At 46.2% G+C, this 15368-nt stretch overlaps 2 protein-coding genes across 7 annotated transcripts in view; both read right to left on the minus strand.

Annotated features, from left to right (window-relative positions):
- DNAJC18 (DnaJ heat shock protein family (Hsp40) member C18) overlaps positions 1–6513 on the minus strand; it is a 54808-nt gene extending 48295 nt beyond the window's left edge. For all 3 annotated transcript variants that reach the window (XR_004646945.1, XM_034780224.1, XM_034780223.1), the window contains exons 1-3: positions 6435–6513; positions 4273–4456; positions 2196–2341 (exon numbers count right to left, since the gene is read on the minus strand). Coding sequence is in view for 2 of the 3 variants with exons in the window: in XM_034780224.1 (XP_034636115.1) it covers positions 2196–2341; positions 4273–4456; positions 6435–6471 (367 nt within the window). In the remaining variant the exon portion in view is untranslated. The remainder of the gene's footprint in view (positions 1–2195; positions 2342–4272; positions 4457–6434) is intronic.
- A 7608-nt stretch (positions 6514–14121) lies between these two features.
- Positions 14122–15368, minus strand: part of ECSCR (endothelial cell surface expressed chemotaxis and apoptosis regulator) — a 44487-nt gene continuing 43240 nt past the window's right edge. For all 4 annotated transcript variants that reach the window (XM_034779763.1, XM_034779764.1, XM_034779762.1 and 1 more), the window contains one exon: positions 14122–15037. In XM_034779763.1, the coding sequence (XP_034635654.1) occupies positions 15029–15037 (9 nt within the window). In that variant the 3' untranslated portion in view covers positions 14122–15028. The remainder of the gene's footprint in view (positions 15038–15368) is intronic.

Here is a 15368-nt window from a genome sequence, read left to right on the forward strand (position 1 = left end):
CTCATCTTGGATAGAAGCAGGAAGTTAAAACATCTCCTGTAGCATACTGAAGGGTTGAAAATACTCAGAAAACTGGGGAAGAGACTATTCTGGAAATCTGTTAAAGGGCTGAGTGACAATACAGCTTTTTACCAAGTCTGAAACCAGTTAGTGACATGGTAGGCTTTAGACAGAGTGTGTGTCCACACACCATATGGTTAATTACATGACATTGCATCCTTCCTGTAGGATGTGTACTTTTAATTTTGTGTTAAGTTAACTTGTGTTACATTCCTATGAGTTGGACAAGATAAACACTATGCTCCTCCTAGGATTTACCTCAATCAGCTGAAAGGTTACAACTGCCTTGTCTTCACTAGACTTGTAACACAGGTTAGCTTAGCATGGGTTAAAAATATATCTTTTTTCCTAGTGAAGACAAGGACTTAGTTAAACAAGTGCAATTGCATGTACAGCATACCACAGAGGGCTAAGTGAGAATGGCAGCAGGGTTAGAGTGATCTCATGCACCAGAGGAAAGAAAGGAACAGAGGGTGAGGTGAGGGATGGCCATTATCTTACAAATGCCCACTTGCTGGCACAGTTTTGAGCTAGGGGAGTTCCACCAGTCACCTGAGAGACTATCAAGAATAGGGCTCGATCACAACATTTGGGAAACAAATTCTCAAATAAGGATCAAGGAATTTACAATAATTGCCTTTATATTAATAAGTGGTAGCTTTCAAAATTGTCCAATTTGCTTTTTAATGCCAAAGGCAATCCACTAGCTGTATTATGTTTAGCACTGAGATAGCCGTGGAGAATGAAAGCCTCTCTTCATAGAATAAGTACATCCCTGGCAGTTTCCCCTCTCCTCTACATGTCTCAACTCTGACCTGAAAGAGCCACCAATAGACCAGTTTGATGTCCATGGCCATTTTTATTCAATCTGTAACCACTTCACTGAGACTGAAAACAAAGGTTCAAACTGATACACTTAGGTGACTACCAGGACCTGAAATATGAGAATTGTTTCACATTGGCCACCATACAGCTAGTCAGCTGACAATGACCTCATCACTAGCCACCTGAGCTGGCTTTAAACTAGTGCCCCAAAGATGAAAGACCCCATATTTTATTACCAAGCCACCATGTCTCCCAGAACACACCAACATCTTTAGCTATTAATTTCTGAAGGTCAAATAGCTCCAGCAACAAACTCAAGTATGCAATAACTTTTTCTTGGAAAGTTGTGTTCATATAGTTTTTCGTAATGTTCAAGGTATTTAAATATTAATGCAAGTAAAGAACATTGAAGTTTGATTTTAAAATTTAGCACTTTTGTACCACCTTAATGCTATTTGAAATACATTTTTCATAGGCAAATTTACACTGAAAACCAACCCCCAGCCCAAAAAACCCCAACAACTTTGCAACTTCATATCTTCTCTATCTTAATACTGGCTAACTGAAAGCAAGGCTTTGCCAAGCTCTGTGTTAAGATAGCCCTGGCCATAGTTTGAAGATAAAAAAGAGAAAGTATAACAGATTTAATTTAAGTCTTTAGAAACTGAGATTGTTGATACAGATAATATAATCTTAGTATAAAATTCAAAGAATCAGAATAATACACTCAAAAACTTTCAATGTTTTCATGATTTTTAACTCATAATTAGAGCCCTACCAATTTCATGGCCGTGAAAAACATGTCATAGATGGTAAAATAAGCCCTTCCCTGTGAAATCTGATCTCCCCATGCTGCTCTGAGAGCACCCCTGCTGGGGGGCTCCTCGCTGCAAGTCTCTGCCAGGCTGGGGAGGAACAGGACTTGTCCTTCCCCTCCATGGCCACATACAGAACAATAGGTGATTAGACAACCAGGGAAACTGTTGATCAAATGGACGGCTATTCGTTACAAACAATACTGCTTAAACACCACTGTGAAACTTCAAAGGGATTTAGGATGCCTTTTCATTTTACTACTATCCTGTTTCTCACAGAGGTGTGTACTTTGAAACTCCTCCTAACAAAGACAACTCTTTGTCAGGCAGCTGTGGGATTTTATGAAGAAAACTGTATGCATCCTATCATCGCCTATGAAAATTATAAGCTGCCTGTGTTTCTATGAAGTCTTCAGCCAGGGTGCATTGCCATAGTCTGAAGCAAGCCTTGCTGGAAAATTCTTTTTAAAATAAACCGTACTTCATCTCACATACCTTTAAAAGCTTCTGTTGCTCCAGGAGCACAGTTCTTGTCAGGGTGAAATTTAAGGGCCAGTTTTCGATAAGCTTTCTTCAAATCCTCCTCATTGGCATCCCTCTCAACTCCCAAAATTTCATAATAATTGCTACACTTCTTTATTCTGAAAAGAGACAATTTTTTTTTTATTATTATTATCTGCATGCCTCTTCCTACAATACAGTTGAGAGAAAATTTTACAAGGAACCAAATAGACAGCACTTAACATAGATGAGGAAAAAGCAGCAGCAGAGAGAGACTGTATGTTGCTAAGATGCATGAGGAATCAGAGTTCTGTCTAAGGGATGGGGTCATGTGTATCACTTAAAATTCACTTAGTAAAAATGTAAGTGCTGAAGAAAGGTGCCAGGTTGTGCATCCTAGAAACTGAAGTCATCTGTTTAGCCACACAGCAGTTACAACAAAGGCAGAGGTAACACAAGCTTCCCCACCAATCCAGCTCAACCATCAACTGAAAGGAGAGATCTAAAGAGCTGGTGTGTAATTTGGTCTCCATGTTCATCCATCTCTTGCCTGCCCTGGTAAGAAAGCCATTAGTGTGCCCGTTTGTACCATGCACATAACTTCGGAACCTGAACACCTGGCCAGCAGGAACTGGACAGCACCAGGTTCATTTCATATAGAATAGCAAACCAGGCATATGTATCATTTGCAGTAGAAGAGCTTATTTAAATTACTTTCACCTGAGAAGACAACATTGATCAACAAGTGAAAAGGAGCTTGATGGGTCCCCCATTGTCATCTCTATTTGTGCAAACCACAATGTTTGTCTACCTATCTCAGATACTTATATTGCCCCCATCCATGTTGTACCTGAGCACCTCATAATCTTTAATGCACTTATGCTCACACCACCTCTGTGAGGTAGGGAAGCACTATTATTTCCATTTTACAGATTGAGAACTGAGGCACAGAGAGACTAAGTGACTTGGCCCCGTGTTACACGGGATGTTTGTGGCAGAGCAGGACCTGAACCCAGGTCTCCCACAACCCAGACTAGTGCTCTAACCACTGAGCCATCCTTCCTCAGTCTCTACTCAAGCAGCTCAGGGCTAGAAGGGCTAAAATTGAGATGCACTGACAATGCGGGGAGGGGGTGAACAATACTCAGCTATACTATCCTTTGCCTCAGCCATGCCTCATTTTCACGAGCAGGGCCCCAGTCCTGTGAAGCATTGCACACAGTGGACACACACATCCACACAGTGCCCCACTGAAGTCAACAGAAACAGGGGTCTTGCCCATGCAGAGGTCACTGTAGGAACAAGGCCTAAATTTAAACACACAGTTATGCTTATTTTCATCAAATCCTTCTTTTCAGGGAGTCTGTTTCAGCTGGGAAAAGTAAGTTTGGGCTGATACTTAGAATTTCAAGTCTTAGCTAAAGCTAGGTCTCCTCGACACAAAAAAGTAATTAAAAATGGTTCTACCTTTTAAAGTTTAAAACCTGATAATCTAAAAAGGAAATGTTTGTGCTCCTGTAACTTTAAAAAAACCGCTGTTTTTAAATGATCTTTTGCTAACTTTTTAGATTACAATATGGATAAATTGGTCACAGTACTTTTAGTAAACATTCACATTTAAATTTAGGAGGGTACAGTGACTGACATTCTTTTCATATACAGCAACTTTCGTTAATCACCTATTATTATGCATATTCCTCCTATGATTACGATGGCTCCATAGTTTAAACTGACTAGATACTAAATACAGATATTCATAATAGACATGTTCATTATTTGTGACTTAAACCCATAACACCTCAAGGAAGTTTAAGTTAAAGTTCAGAATATAGTTGATACTGCAGATTTCACCACTCAGAGATACTTATAATAAAAGGGCCCAATTTTCAAAAGGTGCAGAGCACCCACAACCCCCGTAAACACCATTCAGTCAGACCACAAGTGCACATTAGCTGCTCAGGACTACAGCAGCTTTGCAGTTGACATTTGGTTACTAAAAGATCACGAACATGAGACTTTTCCCTCTGCCAATACAATTTAATGTAGGGTTTACTGAAAATAGTTTGTTTACCTTTGTACCCCATACAACTGCTCCTCTGTGTACGTCATACTAGCTTCTCCAGAGCCTGCTTGACCCCTCTCATTGTTGCATTTCTCCTTCTTCCCTCTTATACAGTCGCTGCAAGCACAGAAGTCAGAACTCTCACTGTTTTCCTCTGTTGGGCATGCATTCCTTCTGATCGCGTCAATTAAGGCTGCAAAGCAACATGTTCCCGTTATGAATGTATTATCAAAAATGCAGTGACATATCATTGCATGTTTCACTGTACAATAAACATAAAATTAGAGAATTAAAGTTAGCATAAATCTGGTTAAAGAAATGTGTTGTAAAGAAAGGCCCTAACTAGCAAGTAAAAGAAAGATCTTGAAAGTAACAAGCTATAAGGCCAGCAGGAATGAAAGAGGAAGGATGCCTCGTTCAAAGAATGAAATAAGGGAAAGTTCCTAAAAAGGCCTCTGACAAACAGTGGTGACTGTAGATGGTTTTAAATAAGACAAAGAAACTGTCTTTAAAATAACCAACATGGACCTTCCCACCCCATTTATCAGTGTTCTCAAAAACTGGGGCCTACGTGAACTCAGATGCAAAGGAAAAACTGCTAGTCAGCTAGGAGGAGGGAGAGAGGCATGGAGGAAAGGCCTTCAGAAAAAAGGAGGTTGGAAACTTTATCTGGATTAAGACTTCAAATAAGGGAGAACTGCCTCAAATCAAATTTTCACTGAAGTCAGCAATTGGCAAGGTCATCACTTGTTTGTTAAAGGGTATAAAAAAAAGTAAGCTCTTAAAGGGTTCATTGCTAATATCTGCCTGCACACATTGGAGTGGCCCAGTATGGGTCTAAGCATCCCTGGGTTTAGCCCATTTGTAACTATCTTGAATTAATGGACACAAATCTGACATCAGGAATCAAAATACTCAAAAACCAGTGGGAGAACACTTTAACCTGTCTGGTCATTATATTACAACAGAAAAACTTCAAAAACAGACTCCAAAGAGAGACTGCTGAGCTAGAATTGATATGCAAACTAGACACAATCAACTCCGGTTTGAATAAGGACTGGGAATGGCTGAGCCATTACAAACATTGACTCTATCTCCCCTTGTAAGTATTCTCACACTTATTATCAAACTGTCTGTACTGGGCTAGCTTGATTATCACTTCAAAAGTTTTTTTTCCTCTTAATTAATTGGCCTCTCAGAGTTGGTAAGACAACTCCCACCTGTTTATGCTCTCTGTATGTGTGTATATATATCTCCTCAATATATGTTCCATTCTATATGCATCCGAAGAAGTGGGCTGTAGTCCACGAAAGCTTATGCTCTAATAAATTTGTTAGTCTCTAAGGTGCCACAAGTACTCCTGTTCTTCTTTTTGCGGATACAGACTAACACGGCTGTTACTCTGAAACCTATCTTGATCAAATGCTTATAAATATTTTGTTACTGTTTGGAGTAGTACATTGCTTATTATTTAGGCATGTTTAGAGAAACTGTATTAAATACAAAGGCTGACTGATAGTTATAAAGGAATTTATGGTTAAATTGGTGTTGTGATAATATCCCGCATAAATAATCTCAATATTCATTCTAATGGAAACAGCTTTTCACATACAAAAATCCATGAAAGAAAAATTCATCTTTCATCACAGCATTATCCATGGATTATCTTTAATGGGGGTCTTTTTTGTGTGTGTGCTGTATCTGAGAAACACATTACACAAAGCAAGTAACAGAAAACAAAGGAGAAAGTTCACCAGTTATATCAACAAAGCAAGAACCAAATACAAATTGAACATAATAATAGTACAGAATAATATAAATGATGCATGGACTGGAAACTACAGCTTCAGGGCTAGATTGCACAAAACGGTATGCAGAGAAAAATGTAATGCAACTTCAAGCCCTAGGCTCTTCCTCAACTCCCACAGTAATCTCATCCCCCCTCCCCGCCCCACTCCTTTCCCTGCCCAGCCCCCACAATGCCCCCTCCCCTCAGCACTCCCTACCAACCCCCTTCCCCTCCCCAATCCCTGCCCAGCCCCAGTGCCACCTCCCCGCTCCTTGCCCAGTCCCCTCCCCACTCCTTTCCCTGCCCAGCCCCCACAATGCCCCCTCCTTGCCTAGCCCCCCGAGCTCCCTCAGCCGCTGCCAAGTGCCGCGGCGCTCGCTACCTTCGGCCCAGCGCTCCCCGCTGCCCAGCCCCGCCATCTTGTTCGGGGGGAAGAGGGGGATGGGAGCGGGACCCGGCGTTACTGCGGCGCCGGCAGAGGGGGCGTGGCGCGGGGGCCCCTGGGTACTGTAGTCCTGCGGCTGGACTACAGTACCCAGGGGGCCCCGCGCGGCTGGGGGCAGGGAGGGTGTTAGGCACGTGAGGTGCTGGTCCCCTGCCCTCGCCTTGAGGGAATGGCGACGTCATCGAAATAGGCGATGGCGTCACGGAAACGCTCAGTGACGTAACGGAGACACTGTAAACTCAAGCCTCCAGCCAGCCATCAGGTCTGTGGCACCGGGGCGACAACCAGCCTGGTGCCGCACAGCGCCTGCCCCTCGGCGAAGGCCTCAGCCCCTCGGTTTCCCCCGCAGTGCTGGGAGCACTGAGATGGGTCTGCAACCTCTGGGGCAGCTCCTCGGGGCTGGCTGCAGCTGGTTATTCACAGCATCCCCTCCTCGTGCTGGCGCTAGGCGCTGCGGTTTGGTCTTGTACGGCTTGGCTCAGAGGAAGCACTGCACTGTAGCTCTTAGGAGCCGAAGTGAGCTCCGGTGTGGTAGCAGTGCTGTTATTGTCATTGTGTCTGCCCACACAGCACCTGCAAAGCGCACAAGGCCTAGAGGGCCATGCGGTCCTTTGTCTGAATAGCTGACATCCTGAAAGACAAGTACAACAGGAGGAGGGCGCGGGATGGAGTTACAGGTGACAAGGGCAGTGGGCAGGGCAGTGGCTGGCACATATTAGTAGATCCATTTGCTTTTGGGGTGGGGAGGTGCATAAACTCTCTTCCTCTTGCAGTCTACATGGCAAAAGTGGATCTTGAAGGATCTAAATGATTAGAGGGTAGAGTGGCCACTTGTGCCTCCCCAGAATACAGGACATCCCCTTGGCTGTCCCGCTGCCACCTGTGTGACCCCCCCACCCCCACCAGTGTGACCTCTCATGCATGGTGCATATGAGGTAGGGTGACCAGATGTCCCGATTTTATAGGGACAGTCTCGATTTTTGGGTCTTTTTCTTATATAGGCTCCTATTACCCCACACCCCCGTCTCAATTTTTCACATTTGCTGTCTGGTCACCCTAGTGCGAGGTCATGCTGCACGGAGGACACCATTTTGCAGAATGTCCTGCCCCCATCTGTGTGACCTAGCAGGCGGCCTGCTGACGGGCGCAGAGCAGTGTGATCTGCAAAATGGCGTTCCCTGTGCATGATACTGGACAAAACCACGTCCAGTTTTATATCAGTGCTGGAAAGGGGCAAAAACAGGACTGACTGGCTTAAACCCGGACATGTGGCTGCTTGTGAGAGGATAGTGTCATAGTGTATCAGCTTGAGAAGGGCATTCAGTGTGTAGGGACAGCATGGAAGAAAATGCAGAGAAGGTTGTGGGAGATTCAATTAAATGGGGCAACAAAACTGGCATCACTGAGAGTGGAGGAGGTGGGGAGCATCACAGTAAGAAACAAGGTCCCATAAGTAGAGATGAGCAAGTCGCAATTAGCTTGATTTTGATGTAGTGGAAAAGGCGGGAACCAGTGGTGAGACCCAAAGAGGAGGGTGACATGTTAGGAAGATCATTTTGGCAGCTGCATTTTGTACAGCCTGAAGGGAGCTAAGTGAGTGTCAGTGAGCCCGGAGATGAGGTTGCAGTAACAGCCCAGGTTGCAGTCAGATGGCCCGATCAGTTCCTGCAGGATGGATGATTCAATATTGTGGTTCTCAGACTTGTTCCTATTGTTGACCACTTCCTCAGACAGACTCCCTCAGGGACTATCTTCCCTCATACACTGCGTGGCCTCATTCCACGCTTTTATTTGGAACAACTGTACTGCTTAGTTACCTGACCAAATTGGATTAGGGCAGTATGTAGGAGGCTGAAAAGATGCTGAAAGAGAAGTCAAAGAGGTAGGTGGAGAAGATAGTATCTTGAAAGCCCAGTGAGGGGAGGATGCCAAGGAGGGAATAAACAACAATGTCAAAAGTAGCAGAGAGATGGGGAGGGTGAAAACAGAATAGAGGGCCTGAGGTTTGGCCAGAAAGAGGTCATTAGAGACCCTACTGAGAGTAATTTCTGTAAAGTGGAGATATCAGGAGGCAGATTGGAAGGGATCCAAGGCAGAGCTGGAGAACAGTGAGTGAGTTCATTGGTTGTAGACTGTGTCTTCCATGAGTTTAGAGTTTGAGAAGGGGCAGTAGGACCCTAGGAACAATTAGCATGAAGGGACAGTTTTTCAGAGGTACATGTGCACATGGTTTAGGCAGGGTGGGCAAACTTTTTGGCCTGAGGGCCACATCGGGGAATAGAAATTGTATGGCGGGCCATGAATGCTCACAAAATTGGGGTTGGGGTATGGGAGGGGGTGAGGGCTCTGGCTGGGGGTGCGGGCTCTGGGGTGGGGCTGGGGATGAGAGGTTTGGGGTGCAGGAGGGTGCTCCAGGCTGGGATCGAGGGGTTTGGAGAGCAGGGGCAGGGGGTTGGAGCATGGGGAGAGGCTCAGGGGTGCAGGCTCCGAGCGGCGCTTTCCTCAAGAATCTCCTAGAAGCAGTGGCATGTCCCTTCTCCGGCTTCTACACGGAGGCACGGACAGACGGTTCTGCATGCTGCCCCATCCGCAGGCACCACCCCAGCAGCTCCCATTGAAGCACGTAGGAGCCGGAGTGGGCCCATGCCGCGGCTTCCGGGAGATGCGTGGTGCAACCCCTGACCCTGCACCCCAGCTGGAGCGCCAGAGCAGGGGCCAAGCCGCATGGTACGGCCCCCGACCCAGTGCCCCACCTAGAACCCTGGAGCGGGGCAAGCTCCAGACCACGCTCCCCAGCAGGAGCTCACGGGCTGGCTTAAAATTCGTGGGCTGGATCCGGCCCGTGGGCTGTAGTTTACCCACCCCCAGTTTAGGGACTAGAAGGAGAATTCTTGGAATTTGACCCTCGTATTATTCAATATTGCAAATATTTTTACTCTATTTTTGTACAATTCATTTTCAAGGTGACCTACAGAGGTGGGGGTCTAAGGCAGCTGGGCAGCAGGGTCTGCAACCCAACAAAGGGAGGCAACACAAGGTCTGCACACAGGAGTGTGCCTGAGAGACTCAGAGCTAGGAATAATGACCCTGTTCTGCCCAGACCCAGTTAGTTTAAGAGCACATAGAATCCAGCCATTGGGGTTCACTCACAACAGACTGGTGTCTGTCCAGAGAGGGGGACTGGATCAGACTGTGACAGACAGAATTTTCAGTGGGACAGAAGTTCTATTTTCCATTCAGCGCCAAACTATATGTTTTTCCCTTCCGTAATTTTACAGAAGAGTTTGGCAGGTTTTTTAAAAAACATCCTTTGTAGTCCACCTTTCACACACATTTAAATTATGAAACTAATGGATATATTTAGAAACTCAATCAATAGTTACTTGTGAAAACATTGCATTTATTATTCCATATACTTTATTATCTTCTGTAAAACCCAGCTGCAGGTCAATAATTGCCATCAGCATATTTCAATCCTGCATTCTCCACAATACATCCTTAAATCACCCTATGAAATTAAATCAAGCTAAATGATTGTGCCCGATTGACTGGTGCAATGGAGTATATGTAACAATACATATATTGACTCTGTCAGTGAAAGTGAGATTTATTTTTTTCTTTCACTGCCATCAATGTTTACCTTGAGGATCGATACATCTTGATGTTCACCTCAAGGGAAGTCAATATGTGCATATTGTGCAGCATGTTAAATAAGGCATTTTGAAAAGTCTGTTCCTTCAGGCTATGGAGCAAATTAAGTTTGTTAGAGCGAGTCATGAGTGTAGGCTGGGCAGAGAGGAATGTACAGTTATCAGTCATGGAATTTGGGCTTTAGAATGTTAAATTGCAAAATATAGTGGCTGAGATTTTCAAAGCTACCTAAGGATTTGGATGATAAATTCCCATTACAATCAAATGGAAACTGGGGATCCAGATCCCCTAGGTGGCCTTGGGAATCTCAGCCAGCGTAGGTGTGTTTTCACTGCAGACTTAAGTGATTGGCATCTGGATCTCGCCACCCGTGTGAGCAACCTGGGTATGCCAAGCCATACCCAAGCTATTGCACTGCATCCTCACTTGTGCTGCACTCCCTGCTTGTGTAGTTAGAATTGCTTGGCCGGGGCACAGCACTTGGTTCTTTGTGCTGCAGGAAGATGAGCTGCTCTATGATTCTATCCCAGTGAATTGTGGGAGAACTTGCCTATCCTTCTGAGTACACGGGGAGAATTGTGAGAAGGCATTGAAGGACTATCAGTACTGAGCACCGGGGCCATTGATCTGGGCCGAGCCGAGCACCAGGCCGAGCTGCCGGACCCCCTTCTTCTGAAAGCTCTCCTGGCCGAGGCGCTGGCCTCCTGAGCACCAGGCCGAGCAGCCGGTCCTCCCCACTGAATCACCCCCTTCCAGCACCGGGCTGGCACAAGTGCCTGTTCGAGCCGCCTCACTCCCCAATCAGATGCCCTCACCCACCAGTGGCTTGCCGTGTCCCTCCTCATTCCCCCTCCCAAGAGGAAGAGGAACGCGGCGAGCAGTGGGGACATTCAGAGGGAGGGTGGTGGTGTAGTGGAGGACTAACCATCAGGCAGCAGCAGGAGGCAGTGAGGACAAAGGAGAAGGGACAAGGCCACCGTGGCCCAGGTGGCCAGCAGCAGGTCGGCAGCAGCTGTGCCAGGGAAGGCTTAGCCTTCCTTGGCCTATTATACCTGCCATCCATGACTGGAGTGGTTTAGCCTGCATCCTCACTGCAAAATGGGTGGGTGACCAGCCCAAGTGAAAGCCTCACTCCGGCTTTAGTCTATAGCCCAGCCAAGTCAGCTAGCCCAGGGTGAAAGCACCACCATACCTGGATATGGGACACTGGCACAATGCTCTTGTGCTGACAAGAGCAGCTCTGTGGGGGATGGAAGGAGGGAGATGTGTAGGGAGCTGGGCACAGAGGCCGTAACCCAGGTGGGCCCTGTACTGACCCAGGACACCTTTCTGATGACCTAGTGCTGGTGCAGAGTGGCTGCAGCATGGAAGGGTCAGCTCTGTCCCCAGGAGCAGGTAGGCTGAAAAGGGAGCTAGCCCTGGAGGATGGGGAGGAAATCCCATTCCGATTGCCTGCTGCCCACCAGCTGCCCCACTGGAGGGGAGGAATGCCTCTCCAGTGCAGGGGCTGGGCATTGGCTGCAGGACATCAGACGGGCTCTGGGCTGATTGTCTGCTACAGGGTGGACTAGAAAGAGCATGCTTGCCCTGAGGCCTCTGCCTAGCTCCTGGTTATACTATTGCAGGGATTGGGGGAGTTGTGTGCGTGCCCTCCAGAAAACCCCCCAAATCGTCTCGGGTGCTGTTGGAGGGCTTGTTGTTTCATTGCTGAGAGCAGTGCTTGTTTCTGGGGTTAGTTCCTGCTTCTTCAGAGATTGCGGAAGGGAACCAATGTGTTTAGGCCCAATCAGAGACAAGTGCGCGGGGGTGTTTCAGGATCCATTTAACTAACTTTGGGGTGCCCCAACCCCACTGGGGTAGGTGGGTGTTGTCTTATTACCTAGCTATTTATAATCCATAACCACACAGTCCCACCTTGCTGAGCGAGGGGCTTTGTGAGATCTCTTCCAGCTATGTCGAGTGGAGGTGCTCTCTGGCCTCTAAAGGATTTCTGCTGGGGTTACCTCAGGCACCTTAGTCTGAGACAGGGTTGCATTAGTCATCTGGGTCCTCACAGGTTCTGTAGTGCTCACCCATGAACCTTTCTGATGTCATGGCTGCAGGAACCTTATCTGGGCTAGGCTGGTGTGCTACCCAGGGAGCCAGTCACAGGAGTCTGGGCTATCCTCGAGGATTATCATGTGTTACCTGGCTGGAGAATTCCTTAGACAGGCCAGGCTGCTTTAGGAGCCAAGTGTTACACTCTGATGCACCCCAGAACAGCAGTCCCTAAACACAAGGAAAGGGAAGCAGGACCCTCAGGTAGTTGGTCAATCAAAACGTAACAACCATAAACCAATTAGGTCAAAACAGTTTGAACAAAACTTAACTGCAGTCCAACTGGCAGGTATGTAGCAGCACGCCCTGTGTAACTGCACACCCCCAAAGCTAAGTATTTACAGGAACTGGAACACTGAGTTCAGGAACCAGGAAACAAAGAGGAATGGGACCAGGGAGGGAGAAGGAAGCAATACGCAGGAAGGCAACACACCCACACACCCACCAAGAGACAGTGTGCTTTTGTTATTGTCTCTCTTCTATATTCCTGAAATCACACTGAAGACTGCAAGGGCACTGCATGTACAGCTCAGCCTTAGCCAACATAAGCAACAAAGGGTGTGACCCTCTAGTAAATAATAGTAATTCCTGTTATTAAAGGTGAACTAGCAGAATTTTTGAAAATAATCCTATCAGACTCTCCCTATACATCACACAGGAGCCAAAAAAAAAAAAAAGAGCAAAAGTCTGACTTACAAACTTCTTTGCGTATCACCTTTAACAGTGCTCAGTGGATTAGGTTGTAGAACATCCCCAGATCCATTTGAAAGTGAGGAAAATGTAGGAGGTAGGCGCAATGTAATTCTGCCATACCAGGAGGCTGGGAAGTTGAACAGGTCAGCTGTGCTATTACCGAAAGCGTACTACGATCTCTGGTCTCTGTCTTTCCCAAAGGACACTACCTCCAGCATGCTAGCTCAGTATTCAGTACTGACTGCAGGTGGAAGGAGTACCTATCAATATCATTTCCTGCAGCACTTTGCATCTTCCTTGGAGGACTCCAATCTACAGACTACCCTGGCCCAGCATTGCTTAGTTTTTGAAAGTTCAGAACTCTGGAGGTGGTCTAGCCACAAACATATTAGCAAAGAAACATCTGTGTTAAACCTGAGGTACCAATGCTCAAACATCACAGTGATGAGCACAGTATAAATACCTAGCAGAGAATCTCATTGACATTTCCTGTTAAGTGTTGCATAGGGAGTGTAACAAGGGTGTGGTTTGTTCCTTTTTGGGCCAGGGAGGCAGATGCTGCAGATCAGCTGACCCAGCTGGACAGTAGCTAATGATTGGGTCTGATTCCCAGGTGGAGGATATCAATGAGTTCATTGTACCCTCTCTGGTGGCTGCAGCAAAAGGCTCTGAGGAGCAAGAAGACCCCCAGGTTGGGGGAGAGTAGACCCTTTCGCTACTGGAGGCCAGTCTCAGTCAGAAACAGGACTGTTGCTTGTGTCATTATTCCACATTTCTTTTTGTGTGCTGAAGAATAAACAGAGCCCTCAAGAAAGGTCTGAAATGTAATTACATGTGGCTGATTGTTTGTCCCAGGCTGGTGTTCAGGTCCACCAGCATACAGTGATTATGTGTCACTCAGGGGTGTGAAAAACCCACACCCCTGAGCAACCTTGTTGAGCTGTAGCCAGTGCTAGGTTGACAGGATTCTTCTATTGACCTTGCTATCACCTCTCAGGAAGGTGGATTAATTACAGCAACAGGAGAACCCCTCTGGTGGTTGTTGTAGGTATTGTCTCCACTACAGTGGAGCAGCCGCAGCTGTGGCACTGTAGCATTTTAAATGTAGACATAGGCTTAAGCATGGTGACTCGTTGGGGCTGTTAGTTAGGAACCAAAGACTGGCAGAAAATAAAGGGCTGCATTCTGTTAAAGTGATTTTACTTCTGTTATTCCAAGTAATTGAATCATTTCATTTGACAGATGTTGCTGTCCCCATTCAGAAGGGATCAGAGCACAGACCTGTTGGAAGCATCATATACTCAGAGGCCACATTTGCCATCAAGGAAGGGTTATGGATATTCCCTGCAGGGAGCATACTGTAGTCATAGGAACATGTCTGACTGGCTGAAGTTTAATTCATAGAAATCATAATTAAAATACTTTGCACTTCTCCAGCAGCTTTCATTCATGGACCTCCAACTGCTTTCCAGGCATGAATTAATGTAGCCTCACAACACCCTTGGGAGGTAGGTAAATATCATTCCTGCTTTAGATAGGAAAACTGAGGCACGGAGAGGGACTATCAGCAATTATGCCTCAATTCAGCAAAGCACTTAAGCATTTGCTGAAGTCCTATTGACTTCAGGCCTGATCCATGCCTGCTGAAGTTAATGGGAGTCTTTTTGTTTGTTTCAATGGGCTTTGGATCATGCCTTTCAGTGCAAAGCTGAACTGGGATGTTTGTGATCAGCTGTGGGGCAAGCCAATGATTGTCTGGCACAGATGCCAAAGGGTCATTAAGGGTGTGGTCTGTGTCATCTGTGAAGTTGTAGGTTTGGCTCTCCTCCCCCTAGGAGCTGCTAGAACACACTGAAAGTTTGTGTGCCTATCAGAAATATAGTTAGAACATCAAACATTATGAGAGGCAGCCTCCAGCTGGAGAAAACTCTTATGACCCAAATGGGGTTACTGAGCTTGATTTTAGAGTAAATATATTGATTGGAAGGGATGTAATAACTTATAAAGGAAATGCCTCCCCCTGCCAAAATAGAAAGTCAGTGCTGATTAGCTAGTAGTGTTTCCTCATGGCTCCTGTCATGTCACTGTCTTCATAACACCTACAAAAGAACCAAAACATGATGCATCAGCAGGCTTTCTTGGCAGACAAAAGAAAACAAGCAAAGTATCCCCCCAGGGACTCACCCTTGGAGAGCCACTTGGGAACTCTTGGCCATCCCTCCCACAATCCCAAATGCTAGACTAGGTGTCAAATAGTAACCTCTAGGGAAGTGATGGTCCAGCTGTGTGTGTGTGGGGAAGGGAATTAATGTTAATGAAACCATGTACTGCAAACACCAATCACAACACATCATACCCACAGTGGGAGCTGGGAGGAGAACAGTGGTCCCTGATCTCTCAAAAATAGGTCTCTACCTCCAGCTAAAGAAC

This window comes from Trachemys scripta, chromosome 8 (genome assembly GCF_013100865.1).
Source record: "Trachemys scripta elegans isolate TJP31775 chromosome 8, CAS_Tse_1.0, whole genome shotgun sequence".
NCBI classification, from domain to species: domain Eukaryota; kingdom Metazoa; phylum Chordata; order Testudines; family Emydidae; genus Trachemys; species Trachemys scripta.